The 16,084-nt window shown below is 35.9% G+C and overlaps 1 protein-coding gene and 1 pseudogene across 3 annotated transcripts; both read left to right on the top strand.

Annotated features, from left to right (window-relative positions):
- Nucleotides 1–3,456: 3,456 nt before the first annotated feature.
- On the top strand, nucleotides 3,457–7,105 carry LOC107951809 (ATP-dependent 6-phosphofructokinase 6-like; annotated as a pseudogene).
- On the top strand, nucleotides 6,828–10,033 carry LOC107951808 (protein CHUP1, chloroplastic). Of its 3 annotated transcripts, none has more exons than XM_041085705.1 (5): nucleotides 6,828–6,901; nucleotides 7,627–7,694; nucleotides 7,774–8,514; nucleotides 8,585–9,336; nucleotides 9,654–10,030. In XM_041085705.1, exons 3-5 carry the CDS (start codon nucleotides 7,780–7,782, stop codon nucleotides 9,688–9,690), a joined length of 1,524 nt encoding a protein of 507 aa, XP_040941639.1. In that variant the 5' UTR covers nucleotides 6,828–6,901; nucleotides 7,627–7,694; nucleotides 7,774–7,779; the 3' UTR covers nucleotides 9,691–10,030. The 3 variants fall into 3 exon arrangements, with proteins under 3 accessions (XP_040941639.1, XP_040941634.1, XP_016742442.1); XM_041085700.1 differs by lacking the exon at nucleotides 6,828–6,901 and adding an exon at nucleotides 7,220–7,530 and having other exon boundaries at nucleotides 9,654–10,033; XM_016886953.2 differs by lacking the exons at nucleotides 6,828–6,901; nucleotides 9,654–10,030 and adding an exon at nucleotides 7,220–7,530 and having other exon boundaries at nucleotides 8,585–9,576.
- Nucleotides 10,034–16,084: the final 6,051 nt, after the last annotated feature.

Below are 16,084 nucleotides of genomic sequence, written 5' to 3'. Positions count from 1 at the left end.
AATTCAAAGTAATGTTAACTTTAATTTATATGAATGTTGACTTTTATTATTGATTTTTGTTTCAAATTCTTATATTATAATATACTATTTTTTTAGCTGAAAGTTGTGGGAGGCGCAAAACTCGAGAACGTACTCTATTAAAATATTTATACGGGTTAAATTCTGTTGAGCATGTCAAAGTAGCTAGAAACAATCTTAGTTTTGTCAGCCTATTGGATCAAAAGCTCGCCTTTTAGCAAGATACTTGGGCATTATAGCACGAAATGTCAATCTGTTGCCTATCAACTACGAGTCCTGGCATCATATGCCTGATAGTAACAAAAATCAAGCTCTCGATAATATTAAAGTAATAACGTGAATGTAATTTATAATACTTTGGTTTAAGTTTTATTTATATTTACTTTCTAAACTTGTGTTATTTGCAGGAGAGATTTGCTTTAAAGATCTCGAATAATTATGTGAAGTAGGCATTAGGAAACAAATGGAGAGACCATAAAAGTGCTTTAAAGAAGAAATATTATAAGAAAAATATAAGCCTCGAACAAAAATTGCGAAATGTCCTACCGGGATTGCTGAGGTACCAATAGGAAGATGCAATTAAATTTTGGAATTCAAAGAAATGTGAGGTATTATGTACTTCCAAACTCTTATAAATATTTTGGTTTATAGTATTTACTATATACGTAATAATAATTTTATAATGTAGGATCGTGAGCGAGTTGGAACTACAAGTAGGCAAAAACAAAAATTCATGCACACAACTGGGTCGAAAAGTTTTGCTTGTGTAGCTGATGAAGAGGTATTTTGAATTTATTAATTATGTCAAATATCAATTACTTTCTACTAAATAATATTTTTCCTACTATATTGTAGGAACTGTCGTCTGGTCAAAAAGTTGGATGCCTTCAGCTTTTTAATATTACATATAGAAAGAAAGATAGATCTCTTATGACTACTGAAGCTGCAAAAATTATGGTATATTTACTTAATAAAATTTGAATTATTTTAAATATTTATCATGTTTAATTATAATGGTTTAATTCGTCGTTTGTAATGCAAATAACGTTAAGTTATGTTGCATTTATTTTGATTATATATTTCATTTCTAACTCTTTGATTGACTTATTAGAAGAAAATAAAGGATAAAAGGGTGGAGTATGAAGCGATCGCTTCAAGTGATAGTTTTGTTAATCTTCACGACATTGATAACCGAATTATTACTGAAGTTTTGGGTCCTGAAAGGTATGGTCAGGTTTGATTTCAAGGATCTTTTGTTAACCCAACCCAATATTTTGGATCCAGCTCGCAACAATAAATGCCTTCGGGGAATCAGGCTCAAAGAAAATATGAAAAACTCCAGCTACAACTTAAAGCCGAGGCAGCAGCGAGGGAAGTAGAGGCAAGCAGAAAATATGACAAACTCCAGCTACAGCTTCAAAATATGATGAAGATGTTTCAGTAGTAGCAGAATCCGCCATTTTAGACGTCTGTTTTCTTATTGTGAGAGTATTTTAACAATATAACTTTTTAATATAATTTATTTTGTGATTTCATTTATCAATTTAGATCACATACATATTTCTTTCGTTGGATTTGAAGTATCATTTAGATTTGCAATTTTTGGTTGAATTTGATGTTACAGGAAATTATGTTGACAATTCGGGTTCTATATGAATGAAAATGGGTTGGTAAAAATCTGCTAAAGTTAGTGGCGTTCGTGGGGAAAGCACCTATAAAGGTTATGTTCTATAGCAGCGTTTTTCCACATAAACGCCACAAAATTTAGCGGCATTATTTATAGTGGCATTTTTTGCCGCGCTTATCAAAACACCGTAAATTGTTTTAGCGGTGCATACCCTAAAAAAATGCTACTAAAAACCTGCTTTGCTGTAGTGATCGTGCACCAAGTATTTAAGTAAATACTCTCAATGTATTATTTAACTCAAGAAAGGAATGATTACAAATGAAAGGGGAAAACTCTATTTATAGTTGAGCTTTCCTAAATCTGACGATATAGATCAAATTATAACAATGATTGAAATTAGTTCTCATCTGCAATAAGAGATTCCTCAAGGATTTAAATTCTATACATTTTTATCCTTTAAGATTTACAATAATTTCCTTGGTAAAATACAATGTTTACTATTTAACCAAGATTGAAGAAGATAGGCCTTGGGTCTCTTCCAACCAATGGGCGAATCCTGTCGGGCCGCATGACCCCTAATCAACAAGAGGGAACATCATAGTGTGCCTTGGTCATGAGCTTCTTTGTGTGGCCTGTGACATTAACACACACAAAAACCTATTTCAACACGATAAGTTAGAATGAATATTTTTAAGAAAAAATTTGGCCTTAACATTTTAACCATAATAACTAAGGTTGTCAATTATTTGATAATAAATCCTAAATTCAAACATAGTAGAGGGACCATTACCATAATTTGATCTAAAATAGTCTATGCCTACTGCAATCATTTGTTATTTGATTTAATAGAAAATTGATTTTTTTCAAAGATTATTTTTAATTTAATCTGTACTATTATAATGTGCTTGGCTAAGTTGTTGACATCCATCAATCAAACTCTAACTCAATTATGAAATTATCAAAAATCCATTCATTTTATAAAGCAACAATTAATATTTTAAGGGTATTTAGAAAAAAGTACCATGAAGGGCCCTGTACTAGGAGTCAGATTGCATTTTTGTCCACTTTACCCAAAAATAGGCAAATTAGTCATTGTATGTTAAATCAAAAAGCAAATTGGTAATTTTTGTTAATATTTTCATATATTTGTACTGTTAAAAACCGACGTGGTTGACGGAATATTCAAGTGACACGTGGCATGTCATATGTACCTCATGCTGATGTAAGGACTAGTCTTTAACAGTAAAATTGGATGAATTTTTTAATAGAAAGATCAATTTGCTCTTTGATCTAATGTGTAGGAACTAATTTATCTATTTTTTGAGTAGAGAGTGCAAAATGCCATTTAGTTTTTAGTATAGGAGCCTCTATGATACTTTTAACGAGTATTAATTTTTTTAATATTTTGTTAAATTTAAATATATATATATATTACAAGAATCATGAGATATGAACCTATAAGTACATCATAATTTTTACCATATCAATTTTACTCTTTCAATTAAAGTCATATTTCTTGTTATATTGAAAATTTTATAAATTTATTATATAAAATTTTTAATCATAATCGCTATAATCTAATTTAATTTAATTGATATAAGTAATTATATATTTACTATTAAAAAGAAAAAAAATACGATGAATGATTTTTATATGTGAGAACCATGGATAACGAAGCAGAAAAAAGAAATCCTTAGGATAATATTTGTTGTTGTAAATAAAATCCAATTATTTATTGTTAAAATGATTTAATTTGCCGACCAACGGACAATAAGCCCATTTATTAACAACTACAAATACCTCCACATGGTTGGCGCCTGTTCTCGCAACTTGTCTGCTTAACACAATTTGTAATTCATCTTTCTGTTTCAATGGATTCCACTTCCAGTTCTGCTTCGCTCATAATTCCCAGCTTCAGGTGCTTCGACGCTACCAATCACCGCCGCTACTACTCCACCTTGCCTTCTTGTTCCCCAACTCCCAGGGGCGGTGCTGGTGGCTCTGCCAGCATCCATGTTATGGGCAATTCAACGACTATCGCCGACCCCAAAATCGTCACCGGCGACTGTGGCTACCTTCTCGATGATGTTCCTCACTTGTCTGATTATATTCAAGACCTCCCTGTAATTATATTATTAAAAAAAATCGTTAAGCATTCAAAAAAGTATGCTATGTTAATGTTTCTCACTTTGTTTTACTTTTTTAACTGGAGCAGACATATTCGAATCCATTGCAAGACAATCCTGCATATTCAGTTGTGAAGTAAGTTGTTTTTTTTTAATGGAATTTCTTTTAAACCTCTTTAGAACTTGACAAAAATTGTTCTGTTTCACCAGGCAGTACTTCGTTGATGTTGATGATACTGTTGCCGAAAAGGTAAAAACCTCTTGTTATGTTTACTTTTCTGCATTACAATCCGACTCAGCCCGCGGACCGTATCGTGAGAATATAATTCGGAATTGTACTCTTTGAGCCAAGGGGCATGGGTCAGGTTGTGACAAATACTATGATACATAATTTTCATTTTCTGACACTTTTTTTTTTTAAACATTGATTGATTCATAAAATATAAGATGTTGCTTGTAATAAACATGGGAATCAAGCTATTTGGTAGTCCACAAAATGAACTCAATGTTTCTGAATCTGAATATGGTTTGCTGCTTCATATGCATAGATTGTTGTTTCAAAAGAGAGTCCGAGAGGAACTCATTTTAGGCGAGCAGGGCCCCGCCAGAAGGTTTGCAAATCAAATCCTTGTTTGAGGTTCAATTCATTTCAGAAATTGTGATTGTTCACTGAACATTGATTTTACGGTTTCAGGTTTACTTTGAATCTGATGAAGTTCGTGCATGTATTGTAACATGTGGGGTCTATGCCCTGGTATAAACACTGTGATTAGGGAAATTGTTTGTGGATTATACCACATGTATGGTGTTACTGGAGTCCTTGGGATCGAAGTAAGTGTATGCAAAACCAGAAACATCATTTTGTTTTCAGATGATTGATTGGTTTGATTAACTGTTATGCTAATTTGTTATTCCAGGGAGGATACAAAGGTTTTTATGCTCGAAACACAATCCCTTTAACGCCCAAAGTTGTAAATGACATTCATAAACGTGTTGGTACCATCCTCGGAACATCAAGAGGAGGACATGATACTTCAAAGATTGTTGATAGCATTCAAGATCGTGGTATTAATCAGGTATATATATATATATATACTTCCTTTTCCTTTGCCTATGAATTCCATATGCGGATTTGAGCATTGAAACTCAATATATCTCAGGTATACATAATCGGGGGAGATGGAACTCAGAAAGGGGCTTCTGTGATTTTTGAGGTGATTGATCTGGATTTTGTTATTGAAGAAGATTCAACTTGGAATAAATAGGCTGTGATTCATGCTTATGGAAAATAGTTATCAGATTTGATTAGTTGGTAAATTCCGACCTTAAATGTAGGAGATTAGAAGGCGTGGCCTGAAGGTTGCAGTCGTGGGAATTCCGAAGACCATCGATAATGATATCCCGGTACATATCTAGCATGCACAATTGGCAGATACCATCATATTTTGATGCATACTCGTACATGATTTTTTATTACAAAAGGAATTCCTATTCACTAATTGTTCGAGTTCTTTTGTAACAGGTTATAGACAAATCCTTTGGTTTTGACACTGCTGTTGAAGAGGCACAGCGAGCAATTAGTGCAGCGCATGTTGAATCAGAAAGTATTGAGAATGGTATTGGTCTTGTGAAGCTAATGGGCCGCCACAGCGGTAAATTTACACCTCTATGCGAATTATTTCAAGTAGATGATTTGAAAGATTGGTTTTGAAGATTTCCATAAGATTTGATATTGAAGAGTGTTTGTTGAAAAGACAGATGAAGATTGCATTCATTTTGTAGCAAATTGATAACCTAGATTGCATTCCCTGGGATTGTCATTGTTTCTTCAGGTCCTTTATATTGTTTCTATGTTTTACTGATTTGTTAGATTTAGGAATTCGTGTTTCCAGTTTGGAATCATTTCACAACTTAGACTGTTTCTAATAGAATAGTTCTTGCTTACATCCTACAACACTAACTTTATACAGTTCTTGCTAAACGATATTAAACATAGGGTTTATAGCAATGTATGCTACTTTGGCAAGCAGAGATGTTGACTGCTGCTTGATCCCCGAGTCACCCTTTTATCTCGAAGGACCTGGTGGACTGTTTGAATACATTGGAAAAAGACTAAATGAAAATGCGCACATGGTTATTGTAGTAGCTGAAGGTGCAGGACAAGAGTTACTTTCCGGAAACACCTGCACCATGGACAACATAGATGCTTCGGGAAACAAGCAGCTTCAAGATGTTGGATTTTGGATATCCCAGAAAATAAAGGTAAAGATGTTCTTGAACAACTTGTTGGCGTTAAACAAGTTTTGCATGTCTTATGTTTAACTCGAGTTGGTTTCAATAAAAAATTCGTTAACTTGGAAGTAAGACCATGTTAGGTTGATCTGGTGTTCATCTTCATTTGCCATTCATCAGCAATCCATCCATTTTTTTTCTTATCGAAAGGCAGCAGCATATATGGGATGTTTTCATGCTTCAATGTCCATTCGACAAAACATTGATAGTTTCTGAAATACTGCTGCTTCATCTATACTTATTTTTCTCTACTATGTTGCAGGACCACTTCAGTGAGAAGCAAAAGTTGACTATAAATCTCAAATATATAGGTTAGTTTGTTGTTGAATACATGCATAAATACTCACATCCATTGCTCTCTGTTGAGAATTTTCTTTGATCCATTTCAAACAATTAACCAATCATCGCTTTGATTTTCGGCAGATCCTACTTATATGATCTGCGCTGTACCGAGTAATGCTTCTGATAATGTGTACTGCACACTCCTTGCTCACAGTGCAATTCATGGTGCAATGGCTAGGTACACAGGTTTCACAGTTGGCTCTGTTAATGGCAAACATAGTTGCATACCATTCCAAGTAAATTATAAGCCCGCCTTCGTTTTTTTTGGTCTGATCCATACAAACTGCTTAAGGACTCAGTTTTTGTGTATATAATGAATCTTGGGTAACATGCAGCGGATTACTGAAAGACAAAACAAGGTAGTAATCACAGACAGGATGTGGGCAAGGTGCCTGTCATCAACCAATCAACCAAGCTTCTTTAGCGCAAAGCAGCCGTTTGAAAAGATTGGAGACGAAAAACATGGGGATAATCATGTTGAGGACTTAGCAATCAAGTAAAGAAACCTTTTGACTAAATTGTTCATTGTGGCACCGGAGAATTTCAGACTTTTGATCTTCTGTTTTTCCATAGATCCATACTGGTTGCCTGCAATACGTTTTTCTTTTTCTTTTTTTATTTTATTTATGTAACTTGATTCCGATTGTATTCTATTGAAAAATGGGTTTCTCTTGCAATGCGTTTAAGGACTCCTTTAATAGTAGTAGGGATTCTGTTTCTCTTACAAAATGGGTTATTGGTATTACCTCGTTTCATACTTGTCTTTTTCCTTGTTTTTCGTTATTCTGAGGTAGACCGAATGCTTTTATATTATCCACGAGTGACTAATATTAGCATATCTAAATTATTTTTGCCTTTGCCATTGTATGTATCTAACACCAATTTATCATTTTGTTTTAAAATTTTGAGATTCTATGATCTTGCTTTATCTGGGATTCCTAAATACTATGATAGAAATTAAACGTTGTTAAGCTATGGTGTTAAGAGAAAATATAGATATTAGGCCATTTTTCATGAAATTTGGGGTGGTGGTTGCTCTCTCTTTCGCTGGCTTTCTTTATCATCGACTTAAAACTCGAAAGATCAAACCATATTTGCCTCCTCCGCCATTGCTGCATGTTTCGGGTTCGCATTTTTAGCCTTTCTTTAATTCCTCAATATATATATATTTTATTAACTAAATGGGTTTTTAAAACTTGGTTGTTATTTTGATTTATATAGATTGTTTGGTTGAGATTGATTCCAGTGGAAATGATCGGCATAAAGAGATATTACCAACATCTGAGCCTGTAAGTTTGCTTGGATGAATGAGATTGTAAAATTATGGTGTTAAGTTTGGTGCACATGATAAAATGGTTTCTCTGACAGGAAGAAATGTCCATGCAACGAACAAGTGTTGATGCGTCGGTTGATCTTTCTCCAAGCAATAAACATGGGGAAGATGTGTTTCTGTTACCAGAGTTTTCAGACAATGTAGGGACATCCCTTAAGCTCCAAACTGAAACAGCAAGGTTAGAGTTAGACACTTCAACAACATCTAGAAGTGCAGAAAAGGATGATTATGAACAAGAAATCAAGTACCTGAGAAACATGGTGAGGATGCTTAGTGAAAGAGAGAGGAATCTTGAGCTCCAGCTGCTGGAATATTATGGGCTTAAAGAACAAGAAGCAGCAGTTTTCGAGCTCCAAAACCAACTGAAGATCAACAAAATGGAGGCTAAGCGTTTTAATCACAAGATTGAGTCATTGCAATCGGAAAACCAGAGATTAGAGGCCCAAGTGGTTGATCATGCAAGAGTCATGGCTGAGCTTGAAACTGCTAAATCCAAAATTAAGCTTTTCAAGAAGAAACTTAAGCAAGAAGCTGAGCAGAATAGAGAGCAGATTTTAAGCCTTCAAAAGAAGGTTGCTAGATTTCAAGAACAAGAACTCAAGGCCTCTGCAAATAATCAGGATGCTGAATCCAACTTGCAAAGGGTAAAAGCTTTGGAAATTAAGGGTGATGAGTTGAGGAAATCTAATATGAGATTGCAGATGGAAAACTCTGAACTCTCTCACAAGTTACAGTCTACCCAAATCCTTGCAAATTCTGTTTTCGATCATTCTGAGGTATCTGCTTCTCCTTGGTTGTAATATTATAGTTGTATTTGGATTTATAATATGTAACTTGTGGTTGCAGGTAGAAGCTTTAAATGAAATGAGCAACCATTTAAGGGAAGAAAACCAGGAATTGACAAAGCACATAGAACAGCTGAGAGCAGAAAAATTTACAGACGTAGAAGAGCTGGTGTATCTGCGTTGGATCAATGCATGCTTGCGATATGAGCTGAAGAATTATCAACCCCTTGCTGGGAGAACTGTGGCCAGAGATTTAAGCAAAGGCCTAAGCCCCCGGTCTGAAGAGAAAGCCAAAAAACTCGTACTCGAATACGCCAAAGCCGATGGAGGAATTGGGGATAAAGGGATCATCAATCACATGGATTTCGATTGCGATCAATGGTTCCACTCCTCCTCCCAAACTTCATTCGCCACCGATGATTCTTCATGCGACAATTCTTCATCCGCTTCCAAACCCACCAATAAAATCAAGTTCTTCAAGAAACTCAGGAGATTACTACGGGGAAAAGACAACACCAGCAAAGCCGAAGAAGACGCCGATTCCCCCACCTCCAATTGTTCATCCGTGGATATCCCCCGATGGAGGAGCTTGAATCTGGATCAAACAAAAGAAGCGGAAAAATTCCGAAGAAACAGTGATTTCAGTTCATACGGATTTAAAAGACTGATATCAGGGAAGGATGATGGTTTGGATTCACCGGTTGAACCCTCAAGATTGTATCAAGATGCCGATTCCGTCCTCAAGTTTGCCGAAGTTTTGAAACAACCAATACCCGCCAAAGGGAAGATTCCCAAGAAAGCCGCAAGCATCATGTAAATTCTTCTTCTTCTTTTTTCTTTTTTTTTTTATTTACTTTGATGTAAATAACTTGATAAGAAGACACTCTCTATGTTTCAATATTATTGTACTAACGGGTTTTTAGTCTAGTTAGCATTTATGTCAGTAGAGGAGCATCTGGCTTTTTTATGTAATAATATAATAAAAAATTATATACCAAATTGGTATATCAGTTAGATTATATATCAAAATGGTATACCAAAGTATATAAGTGACACCATCTTCTTCATTTTTTTAATTATTTCTTTAATGTTAAAAAAATAATTTTATATTAACAATGCCTTATTGGTAGGCGACACAACAAAAAAAATGTTGGTTTCGAGTTTTAACCTGGTATCAAAGTACGCATAGGACAAAGAGAGAGGTGGTGCCACATTCACTAGTGACACCAGTCACGCCTCCCTGACAGGCGACACTGGTGCCAGCGACCCATCCCGTTCGTCACTGCGCAGTGTACTACAAATGCAGTGTTTAGTCCCGTCGAAGCACAGGAAGAAAGAGAGAGGAGCAGAAGAGGGACCTTATAATCATGGTCCAGGAAATTCTCTATATTAAATTCTGAATTATCTTCAAATTCATGTTCTACAATCCAATTTGAAAATTCTTCAGGATCTTTTTCCTCTTCAATCTTTATAACGGGTATTGAATTTATAAATTCTTTTAGTAATTTCCTAACAACTAATTTATCTATCCATGGCATGTCAAAGACATTTTACTTCCCAGTAAACTTTCGTGAACTTACACTTTTTCTCACTATTTTCCTTACTCCATAAGAGATTATAAACTTCACGAAGTATATAACTATATTCTAATAGGTTCGTGGTACCAATGTCTTCCAAAATTGGTCTAAAATGATTTGATGCTCCCGTTCTATTAATGTCCCTCTAAGGGTCAAGTATTATACTTTATTCTTTCTAATCAGTTCATGACTCTTCCATAACTTATTACATCTTTTTGTTTACAGTAATAAGGTGTTGAATGATGTCATTTTTGTAACGCCCCAAATTTTCGTAGTTTCGCCTTTTGTAAGTGTTGGGCTTGGAAGTGTCTGAATCTGTGTTTCGAGTTATTTTTGGTTATTTTTATTATTATTAGTGAATAAAGCTTGACTTGAGGTCACTGGGCTTAAAATGAATTATGGGTAAAAACTTAACAGAATGGGCCTGCTGGTCTAGTGGTTAAGTGGCAAGGGAATACGCTTAGGGTCAGGGGTTCGATTCCTTACAGTGGTGATGGATTATTTTTGCTGCAAGTTGCAATTAAGAGTTGGGTTTTATTAAAATTCTGAGTTGTGAGCTTTAGGGAAGAATTAGGGTTTTCTTATTTTCTTATGGTTGACAAAATAGTTTCTCTGTCGTTTCTTCCTCTTCCAAACCCTTGCTGCCGAAGTTCTTTTCTTTTCTTTCTTTTTCCTTCTACTCCGTTTTTCTTCTCCTTTGATTTCCTGTTCTCTTCCGTTTAGCTGTGATATTTGCTAGTGGTTCTGACGATTCGGTAAATAACATTTAAACTAAGTTACGAGATTTCAGTTGGAGATTATTTAAAAGGATTTTGGTTGTTGTTTAGGGATTAATCAAAGTTCGGTAGATCAATAATTGAATTCTTAGCAGTGAGGAAACACCGTTCTTCGTCGACGGTAAATAGATCTCGCGTTTTGAGATTTGTTTATTCTTACGTAAGTTGATTTAAGTGATTGATATGGGCTCGGTATTGTCAATCTTAGGCTTTAGAGTGATAGTGGTTGGATTAGCAGCGAAAACGAATCAGGTGTGTACTCCGATCGCGTAGAAAATGAGTTTCGGCGAAAGCCGAAAAGTGACCTGTCGATGCCACACGGGCGTGTGGTAGCTTGCGACGCGAGACACAAGCGTGTGACTGACTAGCCAGGCCATGCGCGCGCCACACGAGCGTGACAGACACAGGCGTGTGAGGCTGGCGAGGCCGTGTGTGAGGCACAGGCTCGACCAATTGGGCCGTGTAGGCCGCATGGGCATGTGGGTGAGCCACACGGCATGTGGGACTTTTGGCCAGGCCGTGTGATCCACACGGGCAAAGCCAAGTTGAGCCATGTGGGCTCACATGGGCAGGGCAAGCGGACGTGTGAGCCCAATTAATTTGAAATGTTCTCTAAGGTTGCACAGGTTGCCTAAGTCAACTGTGACCTGATTGTAGGGGTGGTAAGCATTACTTAAACCCCATACTCTGATTGATTACTGAATTGTGTGCAAAAGCATGTTATTATAAGCATGTGTATCTATTTGACTCCGTATATCAGTTCTGCCATGATTTTGATGAAATCTGATATCTGCATATAAGCATGTCATGGTATATAGGTTGTATGCATTGCATTGGGTTGGGATTGTTGTGAAGAGAAGGAAGTCTAAGAGGCGATTAGCCTATTATCTGGCAGTTACGCTGCATATATCCATTATGTACTGTTTTACGGTACCTTTTGGTGTGTAGGGTTGGATAGGTTGATTATATCTCCATACTTGGTATGTAGGGTTGGGTGGGTGAATTCTATCCCCACATGGTATGTTGGGTTGGTCGGAGATGGTGTTCAGCGTTGGTGGGCATGTTTTCTGATATCTGATTTGTTATGCATGCGATGCCTGTATGGCTAATCTATCTGTATTCTGTTATCTGTTTGTATGCATACTGTTTGTGAGGATGTACACACTGAGTTTGTGAAAACTCACCCCTTTGTTTATTTGTCTGTCAAGTAATCCTCAGCAGTAGATGGACCGGTACGACGAGGGGCTTGATGGTGACTACTGTTGGACATTTATGGATTTTTGAGTAACATTCTATTTGTCTGCTTTATTTTAAATATTTATTTTTGGGATTAAAATGTCTTTAAGCTTAAACTATTTTTAAGTTTATTTTGGGATTTTAAACTATTAAGCTATTGATTAATGAATTAATGATATTTTAGCTTCCGCGATAATGAGATGTGTTCACCTAATAATCAGTTTAGAGATTTCACGACTTAAGTAACGACAATGAACTGAACAATTTTTAACTTGCTAAAATTTTCTAAAAAAACTCTCATGTGACGCTGCCAAATTTGGCCATAACGTATAGGCCAAGTTTGGGGTGTTACATTTAGTGGTATCAGATCCAGGTTTGCAAAAACTTGGCTGTGGATTTGGGCAGTAAAAAGAATGGGTTTGGAAAGTATAACACCCCAAACCCGGCCCAGAAGTTATGGCCGGATCCGGCATGCCACATCAAAAACGTAAAAAAAAATTTCCATTCTAAGTCCAGAAAATCGTACTTGATGTTCAAAAGATTAATTCATTAAAGGTTAAAGTGAATGGAAGCTGTGCACCAGGTAGGAAACCGGAAAAGAGGTGGTGAGTCCATCGGACTACTTAAGTACCAAGCTCCCTTCGGATCCAATCCTAGACATGCATACCGCCATTGCCACACCTTAACGTCATGGATATTTCTAGGAAACCGATTTGATTAAGTCATTTTTAGGAAAAGTGATTAATTTTGGAAAATACTTTCATTGCGGAAGCTTTGCTTGTTGTCGTGTTATTTTGAAATCAATTGTTGTTTTTGAAAACGTGCCCTAAAGCTATCCAATTTCAACAGTTAAAATAAGTATTACCTATCTTAGTAATACATATTAAAACCATCAAAAATAATTAAGCGGCCTTATTATATTTAAAAGCCCAAAAACTTCAAACGTAAATAAAAGGATGTCCAGTTCACCAGAAGAAAATCAAACTTTCAGAACGGGTGGCCACTCCGAATTCCCTCACAGCTCCAAGCCCACTATGGTTGGGGATTTCCTGCGTGGATGAAAATAAAAGGGGTGAGTTTGGGGAAACTCAGTGTGTAAGGAAAACCCATTCAAAGCCCAAGTTACCTCAAGCCCGTTGGGCCTAAGCCCATTCAGGTAACAGTGGTACTGGACCAGAGCCCTTTTCAGATTACAATAAATTGGGCCTTAGCCCCTTATTCAGATAACAGTATGGCCCATAGGCCCATTTGGAAATACATGCAACATCAATAACATATGCAAGCCCATTTGGGGAGACTACTCAACCCACCAACCACTACACTCCACCCGTACCAGCCATACACTCCATGTGGGGAATAGCTCAACCCACCCAGCCCAACACTCTACAGTTGCAGCCTTGCTGCTGAGTTAACAGTAAATTGAGGCAAAGCCTCCACTATGTGGACAAGCCACTTTCAGTACTTCCTCCGTCAATATCCCAATCCCATGCATCAGATAATAACAACATGGCATGCAGTAAATAAAAACAGTCAAACATGCATTTAGGTCAATTTAACCCTAGGGGTATTTCGGTAATTTATCTACTAGGGGTAAAACTGTAAATTTTCCACTTTTAAAGGTATTTCAGTAATTTATCTATTTTAGGGTTTTTCATGCATATTCCTACCTTTCACGTACTACAAAATCACGTATCCAAGGTTCTTACCGAATTGGGCCCGTTGGCCCATCATTCCAATTTTGGCCTATTAAGCCCATATATATCAAGGGCACAGAAATCATGCACTTTGCAGTCCAAATTTTGCAGCTTACCAAAAACATTAATCGATTTACCTCACGAGCATTCGCACACTCGTAAATCTACAAAATACCGGTTTTTGGCATTTCAGCTTTTCGGCTTTTTCCGATCTAGACTAAGAAAGAGGGTGTTAGTTACACACCTATTTGCGACGATATGTTGACGAGATCCACACACGAACTGCCTACAATTGGATTACTAACACATTAATCTAACTATTCAAATACGAACTACGTATTAACCCCTTACAATATTCGGCCAATCACACCTACAGATCATAGTAAGCTTATAAGAAAACAATAAGCAACTCATTAACAAATTTTTTGCCAATGTTTACAACATAATCATAATTTCACTGCAAGCTATCTTCCTGAGCAACAGTCACTAAATTATTTATAACTGGAGCTACGAAACTCCAAATCAAGTGCCGTTAATTTTCTCTGAAAATAGACTCATATATCTTCTATCCATAAAATTTTCAAAATTTTTGGTTTGGCCAATCAATACCAGATTTTTTTGAAAGTTTCCCATGTTTTACTGTTTGACTAATCTAACCACTCTTCATTACGAATCAAATTTCTCATTGTACAGAATTCAAAATATGTTCTCATTTATTTTATTTGAAACTAGACTCATTAAGATTTAATTACATAGTTTATGCAGCTTCTAACTCATCTCCCGCAATTTATGGTGATTTTCCAAAGTCACGTTACTGCTGCTGTCCCAAGCAGATTTATTACCAAATCACTCTTTCACACCTAACTTGCATGCTTGTTATTTAAACATGAATATCACCAATCAATCATCACATATCTATGATTTTACTTAAGTATAATCTCCATTTCATCATTTTAAAGCACAACATGTTAGCCGAATTTTCCCCTTAGCATCTAAGGCACATGCATGCTCATTTGTTTGGCTCAACTTCACCTATCTTCCATTTTTCATCAAAAGAACATGAAACAACAACCATTTCCTTCATTTTAATTCATGACTAAATGCTCACAACACAACTAAAAACCAAAATATGCTTCAAGAGTTAAGGTAGAATCAAGAAGAGCTCATGAACATCAAGATAGAAGCAAACTACCATGAACTTACCTTCAATTTTCTTCCCCAAGTGACCGAACATTCAAAAGCTTTCTCCTCTCCTTTCTCTTCTCTAACTTTCAGCTATGATGAACAAAGATGGACAAAACTTTGTTCTTTTCACCCCTTTTTCTTTTAATAAAACTTCATATTTCATCCATTTAATTCTTTAATACAAAAGACATGAAATTTTTATCATGAAACATTTACCTAACCCATTATCATGAAACATTTACCTAACCCATTATCATGGAACATTTACCTAACCTATTATCATGGAACATTTACCTAACCTATTATCAATTTGTATCAATTTGTACCATAAATTATGGATATCAAGTGTAAATTTTGTCTACAACAACATGATGGCTGGCCACTTCATGTAAAATGGGAGGTTTGTCATGCAAATCCTCCTATTTTGCACTCCTATTTATTTGGCCACTTCAATTTAGCCTATAGCATTTTCAAACATTTTCACATAGGTCCTATTTCATAATTTCACTTCTTTTTTCTTATGGAACAAAAATTAACTAAAATTACCGGGTTCTATCTTAAGCTTGGGCCTTCTAGAGGCCCACTAACATAATTAAACCTATGCCAACATTCACAGGATTCCCGAAAATTGGGGCGTTACAGAAAGTAAGCGGTAAAGTAATTTGAAATATTTTTGATAAATAAGTGGTTCACCGAGTCTTCAGTGCCGATCCTATAAGTTTTTTGAAACTCTGATATGTACTGTTTGAAAGCATGCTTATACTGAAATTATCTGTCTCTTTTTGAAATATTATGTCTGTATTGTGAGACCTCTATAGGTAGTACTTTATTAAAAAACTTTAGGTAGCGTAAACTAGAAACCATAGTAAGCCTATTACTCGCGATAATTGATTCTGAAACTCTGATACGGCTCTGCATAAAATATCTGCTAATAATTATCGGAATTGTAAATTGATGTGCATAAAATTTTTAAATACAGATTAATTCAATAGCTACGATGAGCATGCGTGGTACTAGTGGACGGGGTACTAGAGGCCGAGGTAGAGGTCGTAGAGGGATTCAAGCTGAGTCATTCTCATTTGATACGATCCCT

The sequence above is a fragment of the Gossypium hirsutum genome, chromosome A02 (genome assembly GCF_007990345.1).
Source record: "Gossypium hirsutum isolate 1008001.06 chromosome A02, Gossypium_hirsutum_v2.1, whole genome shotgun sequence".
Lineage (NCBI taxonomy): Eukaryota > Viridiplantae > Streptophyta > Magnoliopsida > Malvales > Malvaceae > Gossypium > Gossypium hirsutum.
The sequence above is the reverse complement of the archived record's forward strand: the minus strand, read 5'-3'. Positions and strand labels throughout refer to the sequence as shown.